Source organism: Tamandua tetradactyla, chromosome 2 (genome assembly GCF_023851605.1).
Source record: "Tamandua tetradactyla isolate mTamTet1 chromosome 2, mTamTet1.pri, whole genome shotgun sequence".
In the NCBI taxonomy this organism is placed as follows: Eukaryota; Metazoa; Chordata; class Mammalia; order Pilosa; family Myrmecophagidae; genus Tamandua; species Tamandua tetradactyla.
In genome coordinates, this window is record NC_135328.1 from 14,777,190 (window position 1) to 14,795,593 (window position 18,404).

General features: G+C 37.1%; 1 protein-coding gene across 2 annotated transcripts in view; it reads left to right on the forward strand.

Moving 5' to 3' along the window:
• The window catches only part of NCBP1 (nuclear cap binding protein subunit 1), a 62,027-nt gene that overhangs the window by 38,719 nt on the left and 4,904 nt on the right, over positions 1-18,404 (forward strand). For both annotated transcript variants that reach the window (XM_077139939.1, XM_077139949.1), the window contains 9 exons: positions 972-1,082; positions 9,884-9,948; positions 11,302-11,364; positions 11,618-11,692; positions 13,619-13,722; positions 14,571-14,693; positions 15,973-16,075; positions 16,881-16,974; positions 17,721-17,824. In XM_077139939.1, the coding sequence (XP_076996054.1) occupies positions 972-1,082; positions 9,884-9,948; positions 11,302-11,364; positions 11,618-11,692; positions 13,619-13,722; positions 14,571-14,693; positions 15,973-16,075; positions 16,881-16,974; positions 17,721-17,824 (842 nt within the window). The remainder of the gene's footprint in view (positions 1-971; positions 1,083-9,883; positions 9,949-11,301; positions 11,365-11,617; positions 11,693-13,618; positions 13,723-14,570; positions 14,694-15,972; positions 16,076-16,880; positions 16,975-17,720; positions 17,825-18,404) is intronic.

Sequence of the window (18,404 nt, forward strand, 5' to 3'; positions counted from 1 at the left end):
TTCTATGTATCATACGAAATCAAAAGAGCCAAGCGGTTTTCATTTAGGAAGAATGAAAATGCTTTTGACCTCATATTAACGCTTGCCAAAGGGTGATATTAATAGTATAGTTGGACCTCTTATAGATGTGTCGTGAGAAACAAGGTTTTTTTTTTCACTTGACACTCACATTGGATATAATTTGTCAAACTGTTAATTACTTTGATTCACTTTTTATTCATACTACATTTGCTTGCTTTTTAAAATACTTTTCTAGAGTACTACCTGTGTCCTGTCTTTACAAAACTGAAAATGTATTTAGGCTATGAGCTTGACTCATTGACATCAATTGCAATGCAAACTATGTCAGATTTTTAATTTCTACAAAATGTGTAGAAATTCATCAAACTGAAGTCCATGAGTATGGGAGTTAAGAGGAAGGAATTCAGATCAGGGCTATAGAATTCTGGATAGGTGGGTCACAAATTGAAAAGGAGGGAAGAAGCAAAATTTCTGGACCAGAGGCATGGCAGAGAAGTCATGGACTATGGGGAAGATTTGGGGGGCACCGTTTCACATTATGTGCAGCATTGTGAAATGACTTGACTGTCTTCTGTTTCCTATCCTCAGAATCTAATCAGGGTTCTTACAATTTATAGGTATGAAATTATAATATAGGAAAACTGCGCTCTTTAAATCAACTTTGATAATTCCAAAGTTGGAATTTAGTTGCATAGTTCTCTAGGAGTATGCATCAGATAAGCATTGTCTTTGCAAACTCTCATTTGGTTGAGAGAAGAAATTTTCTTTATAGATGTTCTCTGACAGATCTTTGTGTCTGAAAGATCATAATTGCAAAGATGAGAAGGTAGTTCTTTTTTCATTGTGAATACCATGAAGTTAGTTTAGATTTAGAACAGAAAAGTTATTCAAACGGTGGAAGTCGCGTAGATGGCTGTTGGATTGAGTTCTGACTCTTAATTCTTTTCTAGGTAATCTTTGCAGAGCTGTTTCAACTTCCAGCACCTTCTCACGTTGACGTGATGTACACAACACTTCTCATTGAACTGTGCAAACTTCAGCCTGGCTCTCTACCACAAGTTGTATCCTTTTCTTTATTTTGCAACTTGCTCTTTCCTTGGCCTGGCTGAAAAAGATTAACTTAAATATTTCTGCTTCTGCCGTGAAATTTTTTAGTTTAAAATATGGCTTTTGAAATGTATTTATAGTGTTACATATCTATGTCTGTAAGTAGATATGTATTCTCTGTTTAGGTCGGAAAGTTCAAGAAAACAAAACTAAAAAGAGAAAGCTTGGCATTTTTAATTTTTAAGGGAAGATAGACATTTTAATTCTCCTAAACTAACATACAGTCTTCTTAGATCTCTAGGAGGTTAGATATTCATCTGACTGGGGGGAAAAGTCAAATAGTTATCTTTTGTAAAACAAGTTTGTTTTACCAGTAAAATTAAAAAAAATAAAAATAAAAAAGGCACTCTGTTCCCATCTGTTTCTGTTTGGAAAGTAGTACTAATAACTTAAGGAGCTAAATTTTCTCAATTTTGGTTTTATTCCCATCAGTTTCATGATATTTTTTGGAGGGAGGGGATTTCTGATTTGTTTTGTTTCTATGGTGAAATCTATCATTTAAACAAGAGAAACGGACTGAAATGCACATTGTCCAGTGAACATGTAATGACCCCTCCCCACCCTGTTATGAAATAGAACTATGTTGCCATACCTTAAAAGCTCTGTGCTCCTCCACAGTGGAATCCCTCAGCTCCCCACTCCCACATTGGCTGTTATTCTGATATATGAGACATATTCCCTTGCTTTTTAAAATATAGTTATGCTACAAATATGAAAAGGATGTGTATTCTGCAATCGGGGTTTCAAGGTTCTCTGTAAGTTCATTTGATCAGATGTGTTGTGTTTAAATTCTTCAAAATCTTTAACTGGGTTGTGTGGGTTTTTGTTTTTGCTGCTGCTCTGCTGCTTTGTGTTACTGGGAGAGAGATAGTAATCCCATTATTGCTGTGGATTTGTCCGTTTCTCCTTGTAGGTCTAACAAAAAAGTTTTTGCTTTATATATTTTGAGTTTATAGTATTAGGTAAGTACATATTCAGAATTGTTAAATCTCTTTGATGATGGGATTCTTCTAATCACTTCAGTGACCCTCTTGAGCTTACATATGCTTTTTGCTGTAGTCTGTTCTTCCGGATATTAATGTAGCTACACCCACTTTCTTTTGGTTAAAATAACTTGCTATATTTTATTCCATCTGTTTTCTGTCAGCCTTTCTGCATCCTTAAATTTTTGGTGTCTTACAAATAGCATATAGGCAGAATTCTTTTATCCAGTTTGGCAATCTTTGTCTTTAAACTGGAGTTTACCTGTCCTGCAATTTTGTTTCTTTGATTTCATGTCTTCGTTTGTATTGTGTAGGATTTTTTATTCTCCATCTAATTTTTTTTCTCTACTAGTTTACAAGCATATACCTAGTTTCTGTTCTTTTATGTACTTAATTTAACCTTTCTCTAAGATAGTAGGGCCAGAAAAAACTTTAATTTCATTTTTTTCCCCTCTTGATTCATATGCTAGTGTTGTTGTGACATTTAATTATTATTAAAGGAGAAAATTTGTTGAATACAGTAATGTTCATTTGGAGGTAGCCACATATCTACTGTTAGGGGTCTTCGCTGCTTTTTTTTTTTTTCATGGGTAGTCTCTTCATTGCTTTTTGTGGATCCCAAATATCCCATCTACAGAAAGTAATATCCTTTAAATTTCCTTTTTAAAAGGTACCCAGTTAGCTGGCTCTCAACATACTTGTTTTTAGAAAGTGTTTTTATTTTGTTCTCATTCTTTTTTTTTTGGTATGCTGTATGCCCAGGGTCACATTTCATTCTTTTTTCCATGTGAGTATCCTGTTATTGCAGCACTGTTTGTTGAATTTTTGTTTGTTTGTTTTTTCTTTCTTTGCTTTGCTTGTTTGTTTTTGGGAAGTGCATGGGCCAGAAAATCGAACCCGTATGGCAGGCGAGAATTCTACCACTGAACTACCCTTATACACCCTTTGTTCTCATTCTTGAAAGTTTGCTGATTATGGAGTTGTAGATTGACAGTACTGTCTCTCTGCACCTTGGACGTAACATTCCACTGTCTTCTAGCTTCCACTGTTGCCAAGGGAAAGCTGGCTTCAGCCTAATGCCCATTGTGCTGTTAACTACCATCTGCCTTTTCTCTGTGGCTGCTCTCCTAGCATGTTCTTTGTTTGGGGTGCCCTGAGGTTTTCCTTGAATATTTCTAGTAGTAGATTTTTTTTTTCATGAATCCTATTAAGGATTTGTTGAATCTCTGGGGTTTTCTCTGTTATTTCTGGAAAATTCTGAACTATTACTTTGAATCTTGCCTCTAACCTCACTCTCTGTCTTTTTCTATCCTTACGGAACTCCAGCTAGGTATGTGTGAGATCTTTCATTTTGGCCTCCGTTTTTTAATCTCTTTATCTCATATTTTCCATTTTTTCCCTCTCTGTGCTACTTTCTAACTAATTTTTGTCTTTGTCTTCTTACTAACCTCTGTCCCCCTGTGTCTGATCTGCTGTTAAACCTATCTACTTCTTTTTTTTCTTTTGAAACTTTAATGTGGAAAATCTCAAATATATAGAAAAGAAATTAAATAAGATAGTGAACTCCCATTTACCAATCAACCCAACTTCAGTAATTACCAACTTACTGCCACATTTCTATCATCTGGACTGCCATGTAACTCTCCACCACCCCCTCTAAAATTTTTATTTTACAAATTCCTTCCTTTAGTTAAAATTTACCTGTGTTGAAATACGCAAATCGTAGCTGTTCAATTTAACCAACATGTACACACCCAAGTAACCCACACCCCATCATGACAGAACATTTCCTTCTCCTAGGAATGTTTATTTCTGTCCCTTTCTAGTTAAAACCTCTCTCCAAGCCTGAAGCAATCACTGTTCCCATTTTGTTCAAATTAAGTAATTTTGCTTTCTCTGTAAATGGCATTATACCATCAACTTTTTCATATCAACATTCTTTTGGTCAGTGGAATAATTTTTAAATTCACCCACGTTTCATGTATATGCACTATATATTTTTTTAATGTTGAGTCGTAGTATTGCAAATAAAGAGGCTATGAACATTCTTCTCCAAGTCTTTTGTGGACATAAGGTTCATTACTCTTGGACAGACACCTAACTGTGAATTGCTGGTTTAAAGGGCAAATGTATATTTAACTTCATTAAAAAGCTGCCAGACTTTTCCGGAGGGGTTGTACCATTTTACATTCCACCAGCAGTGTGTAAGAGGTCTAGTTGTTCTGCGTCCTCACCACCATTTGGAGTTTTCTATCATTTCAATTGTTGCCATTTTAATGTGTGTTTTGTGCCTTTTTTTTTTTTATGTAGTTTTCATTTACATTTCCCTGACAATTAATGCATGTTGAGCACTTTTCCTGTGCCTTTAGCCAATCGTACCACTCCTCTGTGAGGGTCTGTTTAAACCTTCAGCACATTTGTTACTTTGGTTTCTTTGTCACTGTTAATGACTTGAGAGGGCTTTCTATATTCTAGATACAAGGTCTGTGTCAGCTGTGTGTTTTGTAGGTAATTTTCTCCCAGCCTGTGCCTTGTCTGTTCATGCTGATAACCAGTCTTTTCATGAACACGTTTTTTAGTGTTGAATGAGTCTAAAGGTTTGTTTGTTTCTTTTGTGATTATTGCTTTCTGTGTCCTAAGAAATTTTTGTCAATTCCCAGGTCATATTTTCTTGAAAATGTTTTCTCCTAAGAGTGTTATAGTTTTAACATTTACATTTAGGTCTCTGATTCACCTCAAATTAGTTTTTGCATTTTTGTGGTTGGGATTATGTTTTTTCTAAAATTTAATTTGTCTTACCTTTTATGCCTAGAAGTTCCATCATTTCTTTTTCAATCTCTTTTCTTCTTTCCTACATATCTTCAAACTTTAATTTTATTTGATAATCTGAGAATTCAGTTTACTGAGTTGTTTATCTGTCTGCTAGTGTTTCTGCTCACTCCTGGTGCCTGTCTCTGTGTGGTTAGTAGTTTTACACTTTGAGTTGTTCATTTTCCAGAAAAGATTTACTTCTGCCAGGCACCTGGCCACACTATCAGGCTGGAATCACTTTGGAATGATTTTTTCACTAGAGGTTTTTTTGAACTATCTAAGTGAGTTCATTTTCCGGAAAAGATTTTTTTATTTCTGCCAGGCACTTGGTAATGCTGTCAGTCTGGAATCACTCGGAAATGAATTTTTCACTATAGGTGTTCTAGTTTGCTAGCTACTAGAATGCAATATACCAGAAACAGAATGACTTTTAAGAAGGGGAATTTAGTAAGTTGCTAGTGTACAGTTCCAAGGCTGAGAAATGTCCCAGTTAAAACAAGTCTATAGAACTGTCCAGTCAAAGCCATCCAGAGAAAGATACCTTGGTTCAAGAAGGCCGATGAAGTTCAAGGTCTCTCTCTCAAGTGAGAAGGCATATTGTAAACACGGTCAGGGCTTCTTTCTCAGCTGGAAGGGCACATGGCGAACACGGCGTCATCTGCTAACTTTCTCTCCTGGCTTCCGGTTTCATGAAGCTCCCTGGGAGGCATTTTCCTTCTTCGTCTCCAAAGGTCGCTGACTCATGGACTCTCTGCTTCGTGGTGCTGCAGCATTCTCTGCTCTCTACGAATCTCTTTCACTCTCCAAAATGTTTCCTCTCTTATAGGACTCCAGAAACTAATCAAGACCCACCCAAATGGGTGGAGACATGTCGTCACCTAATCCAGTTTAACAACCACTCTTGATTAAATCTCATCTCCAGGGAGATGTTCTGGTTACAGTTTTCAAATATACAGTATCGAATAGGGATTATTCTGCCTTTATGAAATGGGATTTAGATTAAAACATGGCTTTTCTAGGGTCCATACATCCTTTCAAACCAGCACAATAGGTTTTTTGGACTACCTAAGTAGAGTGAATTCAGGCCGCAATCTGGATGAGTGATTGCTTACGTTTCAGATTTTCAGTGGTGGTGTCTCTGCTCCCACCTTCAGTAAGTACCAAGACTTGGGATAATCTGTTCCCTTTGCGGCCTCATGGAGGAGCAGGCAGGTTTATTTCTAATCCATTCTTACGTGAGGGTGTAATCCTTTTGGTTCCAATTCTAAGAAGAGGAGGTTAGTTTTTCCTAACAGAGTGCCCCTCTTGGAGAATTCTAGGTTTTGTGTCCATTTCCAGGGTCCAAGCTGATACTGAAAACCTCCACTCAGAATAATTTGGTTTGGCAGTTACCCTCAGATTAAAAGTCACCTGTGATGCCCCACATAGCTTTCTGAGTTCCTTGATTTCATTTGAATGTAAATAACATATCTAACTTAATACAAAACAGTATTTCTTTAAATTTAGTTGATTAATATTTGTTGAGCCTTGAGTCTTATGACTTGACACCTGAATAAGTTTGTGAGCCATTGATTTAGTGTGTTGTTTAAATTGCTTTTATGAATTGAAGGTGCAGTATTTCATTGATGTTTATGATATAAGTTAAAGTACATTGAAAAGATTTTTCTCAGCAATTTTGTATTCTTAGAATTTGTTATGATTCTTCATTTGCTTGGGGTTTTAAATGCTGAAAATTTCTTACTAAGAAATAAAGCAATATCTTGCCTGGAGTTAAAAAAAGGATTGCTTTTTAATTTATTAAAATAATGAAATTACCCACATTTGTGGCAGTATGAAGTTACTTTATAAAAGTAGATGTCTCTTAAGTCCTATAGCTAAACTGATTTTGAGATCAATTACAGCACTTTTGTAAAGATCTCTGAGATATAATAACTTTTAAATTTACCATATTAACAAACTAAGAACCATATGATCATCTCCATAGAGAAATGCAGAAAAAGATTTAACAAATGCAGCATCCATTTGTGATAAAAACTGAACAGCAATCTGGGAATAGAAAGGAACTTCCTCGTTCTGATAAAAGGCATCTATGAAAAAAACTTCAGCTCACATATTTAATGTGAAAGACTAAATATTTTCCCCTTAAGATCAAAAATAACATAAGAAGGGTCTCTTCTACCACTTCTTTTCAACCTTGTATTAGATATCCTGGTAACTACAGTCAGCAAGGAAGAAGATAAAAAGCATCTAGATTGGAAAGGACGTAGAATTCTCTTCATTTGCAGACATATGAATAGAAAATACAGGAATGAACAAAACTAAAATTAAAGTTGCAGGATACGAGGTAAATTTATTGATATCAGTTTCTGTACTAGCAATGAGCAAACAGAAGTTGAGATTGAAAAGATACTATTTATAACATCTTCAAAAATGTGAAATAGTTAGGGCTAGATTTCACAACAGGTGTATGAGACTAATATAAATGCTAGGAAACGTGGCTGAGAAAAATTACAGACCTGAAAAAATAAGAAATACACTATGCTCATGGAATACTTAATATTGTTAATGCATCAAATAGATTTAGCACAATTCTAATAAAAATCCCAGCAGATTTTTTATGTAACTTAAAATATTTTTATTGAGAAATATCCACACACATATAGTTCAACCATCTTATACGTATAAATCAGTGGCTCCCAGTATCATCACATAGTTGTGTATTTTTCACCATGGTCATTTTTAGAACAATTGTATCACTCCAGAAAAAAAAATAAAAAGGAAAAGAATAGAACTCATACATCCTATACCCCTCACCCCTCCCTTTCATTGACCCACAATATTTCAATCTACCCAATCCCTCCCCATTATTTATTTACTTTTTTTAAATTCATCTGTCCATACTGTGAATAAAAGGAGCATCAGACACAAGATTTTCACAATCACATAGTCAAATTATAAAAGATATATAGTTAAACAGTTTTCTTCAAGAGTCAGGGCTACTGGAACATAGTTCAACAGTTTCAGGTACTTCCCTCTAGCCACTCTTATAAACCAAAAAGAGATATCTATATAATGTAAAAGAATAACCTCCAGGATAACTTCCCGACTCTGTTTGAAATCTCTCAGCCACTGTGACTATATTTTGTCTCATTTCTCTCTTCCCCCTTTTGGTCAAGAAGGCTTTCTCATTCCCATGATGCTGAGTCCCAGCTCATCCCCAGGTGTCAGTTCCCACGTAGGGGGAGGGCAATGAGTTCACATGCCAAGTTGGCTTAGAGAGAGAAGCCACATCTGAATAAACAAAGAGGCTCTCGGGGGTGACTCTTGGGCATAATTATTAGTAGGCTTAGTCTCTCCTTTGCAAGAATAAGCATCATAAGGGCGAGCCCCAAGATTGAGGGCTCATCCTATTGAATTGGTTGTCCCTTTGCAGAAATTAATAAGCTAATTCTAAAATTAATAAAATTAATATTGAAAATGCAAAGGACCTATAATAGCCAATACAACTTTAAAAAGGAACAAACTTGGTGGTGTCATACTACCCGATTTCAAAACTTAGCAAGGCTTAGAAAGCTACAGTTATGAAGAATGCGGTATTGGTTTAAGAATAGATATGGAGTTCACTGGAATGTAATTGTGTAGAAATAGACCCACACATACGTATCTTCAGTTGATCATTTCCCAAAATACCAAGATAGCTAAATAGGGAAAGAATTATCTTTCCAACAAATAGTTTAACAATTGGATAGTCATATACCAAAAAATGACCCTCAATCCTTACCCTGCACCTTATGGAAAAATTAACTTGAAATGTATCACAAACCTAAATATCAGAGATAAATCCATTAAGCTTACAGAAGAAAATATAGGAGAAAAATCTCAGTGATCCATGTAAGAAAAGATTTAGGACTCAAAAAACTTATAGTATAATTTTTTTGTAACTTGATAAATTGGACCTACTAAAAAGTTTTGGTCTTTAGAAGACACTGTTAAGAAAATGAAAAGGAAAGCTGTGTACTAAGAGAAAGTATTTGCAAAACATAACTGACAGGAGATTTCTATCTAGGGATATGTAAAGAATTTTTACAACATAACAATAAGTCAAACTACCCAGTAAAAAGTGGGCAAAGTATTTGAATAGATATCTTACTTAAGAGAAGATGTACAGATGGCAAATTAACACATTAAAACATGTGCAGCAGCATTATTCACTGAGGATTTGCAAATTGACATAGTGTGATACCACTACACATCCACAAGAATGGCTAAAATTGAAAGGACATACTGTGCCAAGTTGACAGGGATGTGAGAAACTGTAACTCTCAAACTGATGGAGCATGTATAAAAAAAATATGATTACTTCGTGAAAGCAGTTTGCCATTTCTTTAAAAGTTAAACATCTACCATATACCCAGCCATTCTAGTCCTAGCAATTAACCCAAGGGGAATGACAGTACATTTGTGCACAGAAACTTTGTGATAGCCAAAAAGGGGAAATAACCCAGATGTCCAGGAGCATGAATGAAAAAGCCAGTTATGGTATATCCATACAGTGGACTGTTACTCAGCAATAAAAAGGAACAAGTTTTTGATCCATGGAACATGAATCAATTGCCAAATAACTGTACTGAGTGAAAGACACCAAGCAGGTGAAAGTCGACAGTATGTGATCCCATTTACATAAAATTCTAGAAAATGTAAATGTATCTAGGGACAACACACCAAGGTTTGCTTGGGGACAGAGGTAGGGAGTGGGATGGGGGTCATGAATTACAGAGGCGTGTGGGGAAGTTTTAGAGGGTGATGGGCATAATCTTGATTTCACACACATATACAGGTCAAATTTAATGACATGAAAAGACACTCAGCAATATTCGTTATTATAAAGACGTGTAGGGTTTTTTTTTGCTTGTACTTTGGAGGAAAGTGGAGAATTGTTTTCCTTATCTTCAAATTCACAGCTTGCACAAGCAACTGAGATGTTGTACATGCGATTGGACACAATGAATACTACATGTGTAGACAGGTACGCTAACTGCTTTCCTTCTGTGCTGGGATCACCAGCTTCTGGTGCTTTATAAAAGAATTTGATGAGGGCAGGCCATGGTGGCTCAGCAGGCAGTTTTCGCCTGCCATGCCGGAGACCCAGGTTTGATTCCCAATTCCTGCCTATGCAAAAAATAAAAATAATAATAATAATTTGATGAGCAAGACATTTTGCAGCCTCAGGAATTTCCAAGTTGCTTTTTTGTGTGTTGCTAAAATAATCCTTTGTATAACAGCAAAACTCATATTTGTTGTATCTAGTCTGATTTTGATATGAAATGATGCCCATGCTGAAGTTTTCTTTAACTTCATTCATCATCATTTATTTCATGTTTGGTACTTCAGTATAGTTTTGTATTTCCCCCTGTAATTGGGTATGTTAAGCTTTTAAAGTAGGTTGTATGCTAACCCTTAGGAGAGTCTAATACAATGTATTTATTATTTATAAATATATAGGTTTTATTTATAGATAACATCTGCTTCTAAAATCATGAGCTTCACACATAAAAGTTTTTTCAAACCTATAGCTCCTAGACTTAGTTGACACAAAAGACGAAACTGGATTTGCGTCCATGGGCACATGCCTCACAGCTTCTTTGAGGGAGGTCCATGTGGTCACCTTTTATTAGCTTGTCTTCTTTCTCATCTCTGTTAGTTTTCCTTATCAGGTCAGGACAGTTACTGTACATTTTTCCAGTTTCCATTATCTTTTCTTCCTATTGTACAAATTCCATATCTGAAAGTCATGTGCTTTAGGAAAGTGTCTTATGTAAATTTTTCCCATTGTAACTAATAAAACCACTAGTTGTGTTGGGCATCCCCATTATGCCACTCATTCAGCAATTGTTTACTGTGCTCCTTGAAAGTTCACAACATCACACGATGTACAAAGGTGTTTCCTGTCTGGTTAGAGACCAGCAGCAGTTTCAGTGGAAAGGGGCCACGGTGGTCTAAACTATTGTTTGTGGTGTAATGATGAGACATTCTGCCATTTGAAAGATGTTTTATCTGCAGTTTCCTTAATTTTTTTTCTTTTTTGCCTCATTTTTATCTGTTATGTGGGTAATATAATAAATTCCTTAGGAGTTGTTAAGAGATTTAAATTACATAAACATATATAAGGTGACTAGCACAAAACAAGCACTCACGGCCCTCTCTAGAAGGACGGCACTGTTAGGAGTGGGTTACAGGTGAGTGGCAGGAGAAGCACTGGAGGGAAGGGGTAGCGAATGGATGTTTCATGACGGCCATAAAGTAGGGTCTGAGCTGTTTGAAGGATAAGTTCCTGTTATAAATTGCAACCATTCACACCCTCCCTCCTTTCTCCACACAGGTTTATTAATTGGTTTTCCCATCATCTTAATAACTTCCAGTTCCGCTGGAGCTGGGAAGATTGGTAAGTAGTGTTGTGTTTCTTTCTATCCTTCCTTTCTCTAGAGTCTACCATAACAAAAACTGTCAGTATTTAAAATTGTAACATAGAAGCAGTCTTTTTCACTGTCTGAAATGTTTAACTTCTTTGATAGTTTACTTACTTTGTAGAAGTGAAATACTTTTGGTAGAGGGAAACTATTTGTAGTTAGGTTCCAGTCAGGTCTGTAAGTACAGATTATGGGTAAGAACTTAATAAGGGTACATTTCCTCATCAGGTCAGATTGTCTTACTCAAGATCCTGAAAGCCCCAAACCAAAGTTTGTCAGAGAAGTACTGGAAAAGTGCATGAGGTGAGTTCTTGGATTTTCTCCTTTGTTCAGGGCTCCTTATTTCTGTGGGGGAACTGTTTCTCTTCTCTCTTGCAGCCTACATCCAGAATGTTATTTCTGCCAAATGCTTGCTTCTCTTCCATTTCAGTTTTTAATTAAAATCAAGGCTGAAAAAATTGGGCAACTACACCATCTGGATTCTCTGTGAATGAAGCCAATAAGGTTTTTTTCTGTATTATACTCTGAAATAATTTCAGTTTGACAGAAGTTACTGGAGTATTATGAAGAACTCTGTGTCCTGTTTCCCTCAAACCCCTACTTAGCATTTCACCATGTTTGCTCTAATATTCTTTCTCCTTTCCCGTACATGCACCCATTTTGTTGGTCTCTTTCTGAATCTTTTGAGAACAAGCTGCAGAGAGGGTGTACCACATCCCTTAACATTCCATTGTTTATTTCCCAGAAGCAAGGACACTAGCATACATTGCCTGATTATGGCCCTTCAAGCCAAGAAATCAACTTGGTCCAGTTCTGCTGTGCCATCCGCAGACACTGCTGAGCTCTTTCCCTTGTCAAATGCCCTGGTACTGTCTCTTTCCTTTCTGGTCCAGAATCCTGACCAGGAGTATACGTGGCATTTGGGTGTCATTCTGATCACACCCCTCCCGTCTTGCACTGTGGTTCTCTTTCACTCATGTTCCTGTTGATTTTAGAGAGCATAGGCCTGAAGTCTCAGCTAATGGCCATATTTCCCCAGGACCAGGCTCAGTTCAGGCCCTGCTGGTGCTCTCCTCTGTGCATCATGCCAGGAGCACTCGGGGCCATCCATGATGCTAACCTCGATCACCTGGGCAGATGCTTAAAGTACGTTGTAGTAGGTGTTCTGAGATGGCACTTAAGTGTCCTATTTGTCATCCAAGTTCCCCACACTAGCCTTAGTGGCTGCTGACAGCTCCTGCTTTTATCAGTCACCACTATGACAATATCCAAGGTACGACTCTCGTTTTGTTATTCCTTCTGAATTTGTTAGCTGGTGTTTTGCCAGTGTTCCTTGTTTATTGATTGATTATTTATATATTGATAGGAACTGGTGAATTTCTGTTTTATTCATTGGATTGTAAATTATTCCTCTCATTATTTTGATGCCTAAATTGTCTCTCATTTGTCCAGTGGAAGCCCGCTGCGAGCTGGCCCCTGTGTCTTTTTTTAATGTCCTCACCCGTTCCAGGTCCCGTCTTGTGTTTCTTTGCCCCTGCCTTGGAATCATCTGTTGTTCCAAGAGCCTCAGTTCCTATTAGTGGAGTATGGTATTTAGAAGCCTAGATCTAGGTGTTTGATGGACTTATTGCTACGTGGCAGCATTAATCCTAAGCCCTCTTGGTGGACAGAGCCAGAGAATATAGTTATGTATGCAAACGTACGTGTCTATAACCATTTTTATATCCACCTGTCTCTATAGAGAACTATTATAAAACTGTGCATTCATCCAGACCCTCTACTTTCAACACAACGTCTCATTCTTTCCAGCTGTTCCCTTACCATCGTTGTAAATACTTCCTCAGGGAGTAAGAAACGTGGTTCCCCTTATTATCCTCAGTATTTACTTATTTAGTTCAAAGCAGCCTGTCTCCCAACCATGCAAACTCCCTCCCCCACCCCACCGTCCCCTGTCTTCAGCCACCAGGCTTGCTTGTCCACAACTCCGAATGGCTCCCCAACCCCTTAAACCATCACCACCCATACCTCAGTGCAAGCCAAAAATTTTGAAGTAGGCCTAAGCTTTAGGTGTACTGGCTTAGACAAAAGCTTAAAGGACCTTTTCCTCCTTTCACCCCTTGATTGTCAGCTGAGTTCAAGGTGTTGGAGAATGATTTTTCAGATAAGGGAGTGTTACTGAAGAATGGAACTGATGAAAGATATTTTCTGAGGTTGTTCTTTGTTTTGTAGGTTGTCATACCATCAGCGTATATTAGATATTGTGCCTCCTACCTTCTCAACTCTGTGTCCTGCCAACCCAACCTGCATTTATAAGTATGGAGATGAGAGTAGCAGTAAGTAAAAAAGAAAATATAGTAAATCCCTCTATCTTTAAAAAGTACCAGTGCAAGTCTACTCTGAAGCCAGATATTTAAGGTGGAGAAATTGATTGAACTTTTTCTTTTCCTATACTTTAGCTTTTCTTGGTTTGAAAGATAGCCATGTTTGATTTATTTGCCCTGTCATTATCTTGAAGATTTTGTCATGATCTAATTAATTATTATTGGCTTGTACATTTGTTCTTTTAAGCTATTTTCTCTTTTTGCTGAGTCCATATAGTTGAGTCAACCTGTGGCCATACACATGTGCAGCCCCAGCGCATGGGCACCTGGCTTATTCTGACTCAAATACATGAACTCAGCAAAAGGGAAAATAGCTTTTATGTTGGCGGCCCCACCTTGTTAAAATGCAAGCTTACTTTCCACTGCTTCGAGGAAGAGGAGGAGGAAGGGAACCTCTGCAGAAAAGGAAGAGACATATGTTGATCCTTAAATGTGGGGCCTATAGAGGCCCCGGAATTTGAGGGCTATCAAAGAATCCGTTTTCCCTCACCCCTCACCCCTCACCCCTGAGGAGGACTGACTCCCTTGTTCTGTGGATTTCACTTACCTATGTGTTGTTAAGGAAGTGTTGAAATGAGAATTGTATCTTATTCCTTATTTCAAGTGAAAAACTATTGGCTTCGGAAATGAGATTTTACATGTGGTATCTTTGTACAGATTAAATATTGATCTTGGGATAAAGCAGATTGTTCTGTTTTGAAAGGAAATAACTTTTTTGTTAAAGGTTTTCAGTTATTTAACTATTTGTTCGAGTAGTCTATAAAGCTGATCTGTCTTCCCCACCCTCATTCTGTGTTTAGATTCTCTTCCTGGGCATTCTGTTGCCCTCTGTTTATCCGTTGCATTTAAAAGTAAGGCAACCAGTGATGAAATTTTCAGCATTCTGAAAGATGTACCAAATCCTAACCAGGATGATGACGACGGTAAGGGATTAGCGCTTTCTTGGGTGGAACTCTGTGAAGGCCAAACTAAAACATAAATATAACTCTGGCACATGGGTTCCTCTTAAATCCTGTTGCATGGTCAGAAAGCAGTATATTCGTTTGGTCTATTCAGCTAATCACTTGTTGCTAGAATCCAGGTATTTCCCCTCCATGGGAAATGAGATCCCGACATCCCCATGAGATAACTCACATTAAGGATATAATCTATATCGTAAATATAGTGAAATATGCCATTATTAGTCAAAGGTTTTTAAACGTCCACTGCTTTCACCATAGAGCATTCCTGAGTGAGAATGCATGGTATGTTTGAAAGCTGGTGTTGTCTCCAAAGTACACTGTAGTAAGAATAATGGGTAACAATTACTGAGTATATGCCATATAATCCAGCCAAAATCCTAGTCTCTTTTTCTGGGGGGGGGGGGGGGGGGGGGGGCGGGGGTGAGGAATTGACAAAATAATTTTAAAAGTTTACCTGAATCAATAAATGGATGAGGAAAAAAAGTAATGAGAGGGCTACTTGCCTTATCATATCTTAAAACATATTATGAAAACTACAATCAGTAAAATAATGTGGTATTGGCATTAGAAAGACAAATCACTGGAACAAATAAAAAGTCTGTTGGAATAATTGGGTAGCTATCTTGGAGGAAATTTTTCATTAGATCCATGCATAAGAATATATGCATAGAAAAAAATGACTAAGGATCAAAATAAAATAGTCACAGTTTTGGGTGTTTTTTACTGGGATTTTGATTGTTTGGATTTCTCTAAAAAACTTGTATTATGACACTAGAGAAAATATATTGAGAAAGTATAAATCAAAACATGATGCTATTACATTTAGGCATTCTGAAACATTTTCAAATGGACATAGCTGTGTTGAGGTTCACTGTATTTTATTTGTATTAATATACTTACCTTGCATATTCATCATTTCTTAGTACATTTGCATCGATTTAGAAAAAGAAATAAAAAGACAACAGAATAAGAATTAAAACATTAATAGAAAGAAAAAAATATATATATACTTACCTTGTTTTACCATATAGAGAGAAAATGAGTTATATAGGAGAATTAAGGAAACAATCCCTAAGAATTAGGTTATGCTCAGTTTTATATTTTGAGTATTTGAAATCAGTGGTGATCTCCTATTGTCTCTTAGAACTTAGAGAAGTTATGTGAAGGTGTGACTAGGCCAGGTGAGTGCCAGGACACTGCTAGACTTATCCTAACTGTCTTACTGTGGACTGTTTTTCAGATGAAGGATTCAGTTTTAACCCACTGAAAATAGAAGTCTTTGTACAGACTCTGCTACATCTTGCAGCCAAATCATTCAGCCATTCTTTCAGTGCCCTTGCAAAGTAAGTCCAGCAAGAACACACAGCCTCTCTTGAGGGGTTGAGACTTTGCTTGCTGGGTACAAATGGTATAGTAATTTTACCTAACATGGTTAACTGAAGATCTTAATAATAGCCTTATATAATTTGACACCTTGGGTTTTGATTTGTGGTGGCTAAAATCCTGATCTCATTGCTTTGGTCAGTCTGTATGTGTTTACATATATACATAGGATGTACATTTTTTCATATAAGCCTTTAGAGGAACTAGTGAAAACCTTGGTACTTAGAACAGTCATAGATTCAGTAAGACGCGCCCCCCCCTACCCCTGCCTAAGCATCTTCCCAAAGGAAGGTAAGACAGAAATGAGGACAGATTACATTTGGGGGAGCCAACCAAAGATGGGCATCTAAAGCGGATCCCTTGTCAGAGTCCAGAAGGCAGAGAAACTGAGCCCCTTTCCCCATCTCAGCTCCTAAGCTCCATTACAGGGTTCCTACAGAAAGTACAGTCAGAAAAGTTTTGAGGGATTATTGTGTTTGCTTTTGGTTTGGACGTGGTTTCTTAGCCCTTGTCTGTTCTGAGATCCACAGTGAAAACTTAGTCTGGGGCTAATAAAAGTGTGTTGTAAATATCCTAAGGTTCTGTGACAGCTTCCGTATACACATCCCTAACCATAGCCCTGCATCATTAATGGTTGCTGTTGCATTTGGCATTTATATTTTGCATTGTCAACTGAGTATCATCAAAAGGGCTTTGAAAACATTAAAATGCTCATTGAGTTAGGTATATATGTGGTGTGGTTTTTTTTTTCTCCATTATCATAAGGTTTCATGAAGTCTTCAAAACCCTGGCTGAAAGTGATGAGGGAAAGTTACATGTTCTAAGAGTTATGTTTGAGGTCTGGAGGAACCACCCACAGGTAAAAACAATTTATTATACAGGTTGAGGGTCTAATTGTGTTACTTAAAAAGTGAGAAATTGATTACCATTGTTTTAGTTTGTTAAGATGACATTTAACTCTGCCTATAGAAAGGTTTTTAAATCTGGAATTTTTTAATGTTATGGAAGTGATGATGTTTGAGTCATTCTTTGAAGAGCAAGTCTGATTTGATCTTGGACTATAACACCTTAACATGTTTTAAATGCTGAATAGAATGCTGGCAGCTTGTAATATTTTACCAATTGCGTGGGAAATGGTTATCTAGTCTGCAGTTACTACAAACAAGTTCCAAATTTCTCAAACTTTTAATACATTGTTTTTATACTGCATATTATAAAGAAGCATTGGAAGAAATTTTAGAGCACATCGAACAATTCCAGTGTCTTCAATGATAAAACATTCTTGTATCTTTAACTTTGGGGATTCAGTTGAAATTATATATATATATATATATATATATATATTGATCTAAAATGAAAGAAGTTTTTTAAGTGTTGCCACCCAGAGTGTGCATTTGCTAACTTATTGTTTATAGAGACCGTAGTATTTCCTGCAATACCAGAGCCAAGAAGAGAACAGAATAAATCTGATGGTCAAACTGCTCCCTCTCAGAACCACTGAAAATGAATTTCAGAGACTTTTTATTTTCCTTTCATAGCAGTAGTGTTATTTGGGTCTACATACGAGTGTGGTTCACCCTAATACTTCTCTTTCTCTCATTGAAGATGATTGCTGTACTAGTGGATAAGATGATTCGGACTCAGATTGTTGACTGTGCAGCGGTAGCAAATTGGATTTTCTCTTCAGAACTATCTCGTGACTTTACTAGGTAATAGAGGTTATTTTAACAGTCCAGTCTGGTAGGATTGAACTTGGCAAAGATTCCCAGACAATGGAAATATATATGGCCAATCAGATTGCCACATCTGTCGGGGACACACACGAGTTGAATCAGGATTCTACCAGGAGAGGGGATCAGAGCATGAGGGCCAAGCTGTTTGTCAGAGCCTCTGCCAGACCAGATGGGATTCGAGAAAGGGTTCTAGCTCCAATGGGACCTGGAATTCACACTCAGAACCAGGAGAGAAACCAAAGTCATAATAGATCAAGTGCATGCCGTGGATGGATCAAGAAAGCGTTGGTGGGCACCTTGGATGCCTGTGAGGGTGGAGGGCCTACCTCGGGGGAAGTCTTAGATTCAACACAGATGATTCATGCTAGACCTACCTTCCCTAAAGAAAAGAGACTTTTCACCAAGCTTGGGTCTTATTGAAAGTGAGTCTACAGGCTATATAACTGATCAGAACTGGGGCATCGAGTTGATACTAAACAGGAAACAAAAATGCAGATTACTTACAAAGACATAAAAGATTCTCACCATATCAAACTTTTCCACTGTATTTGTTATA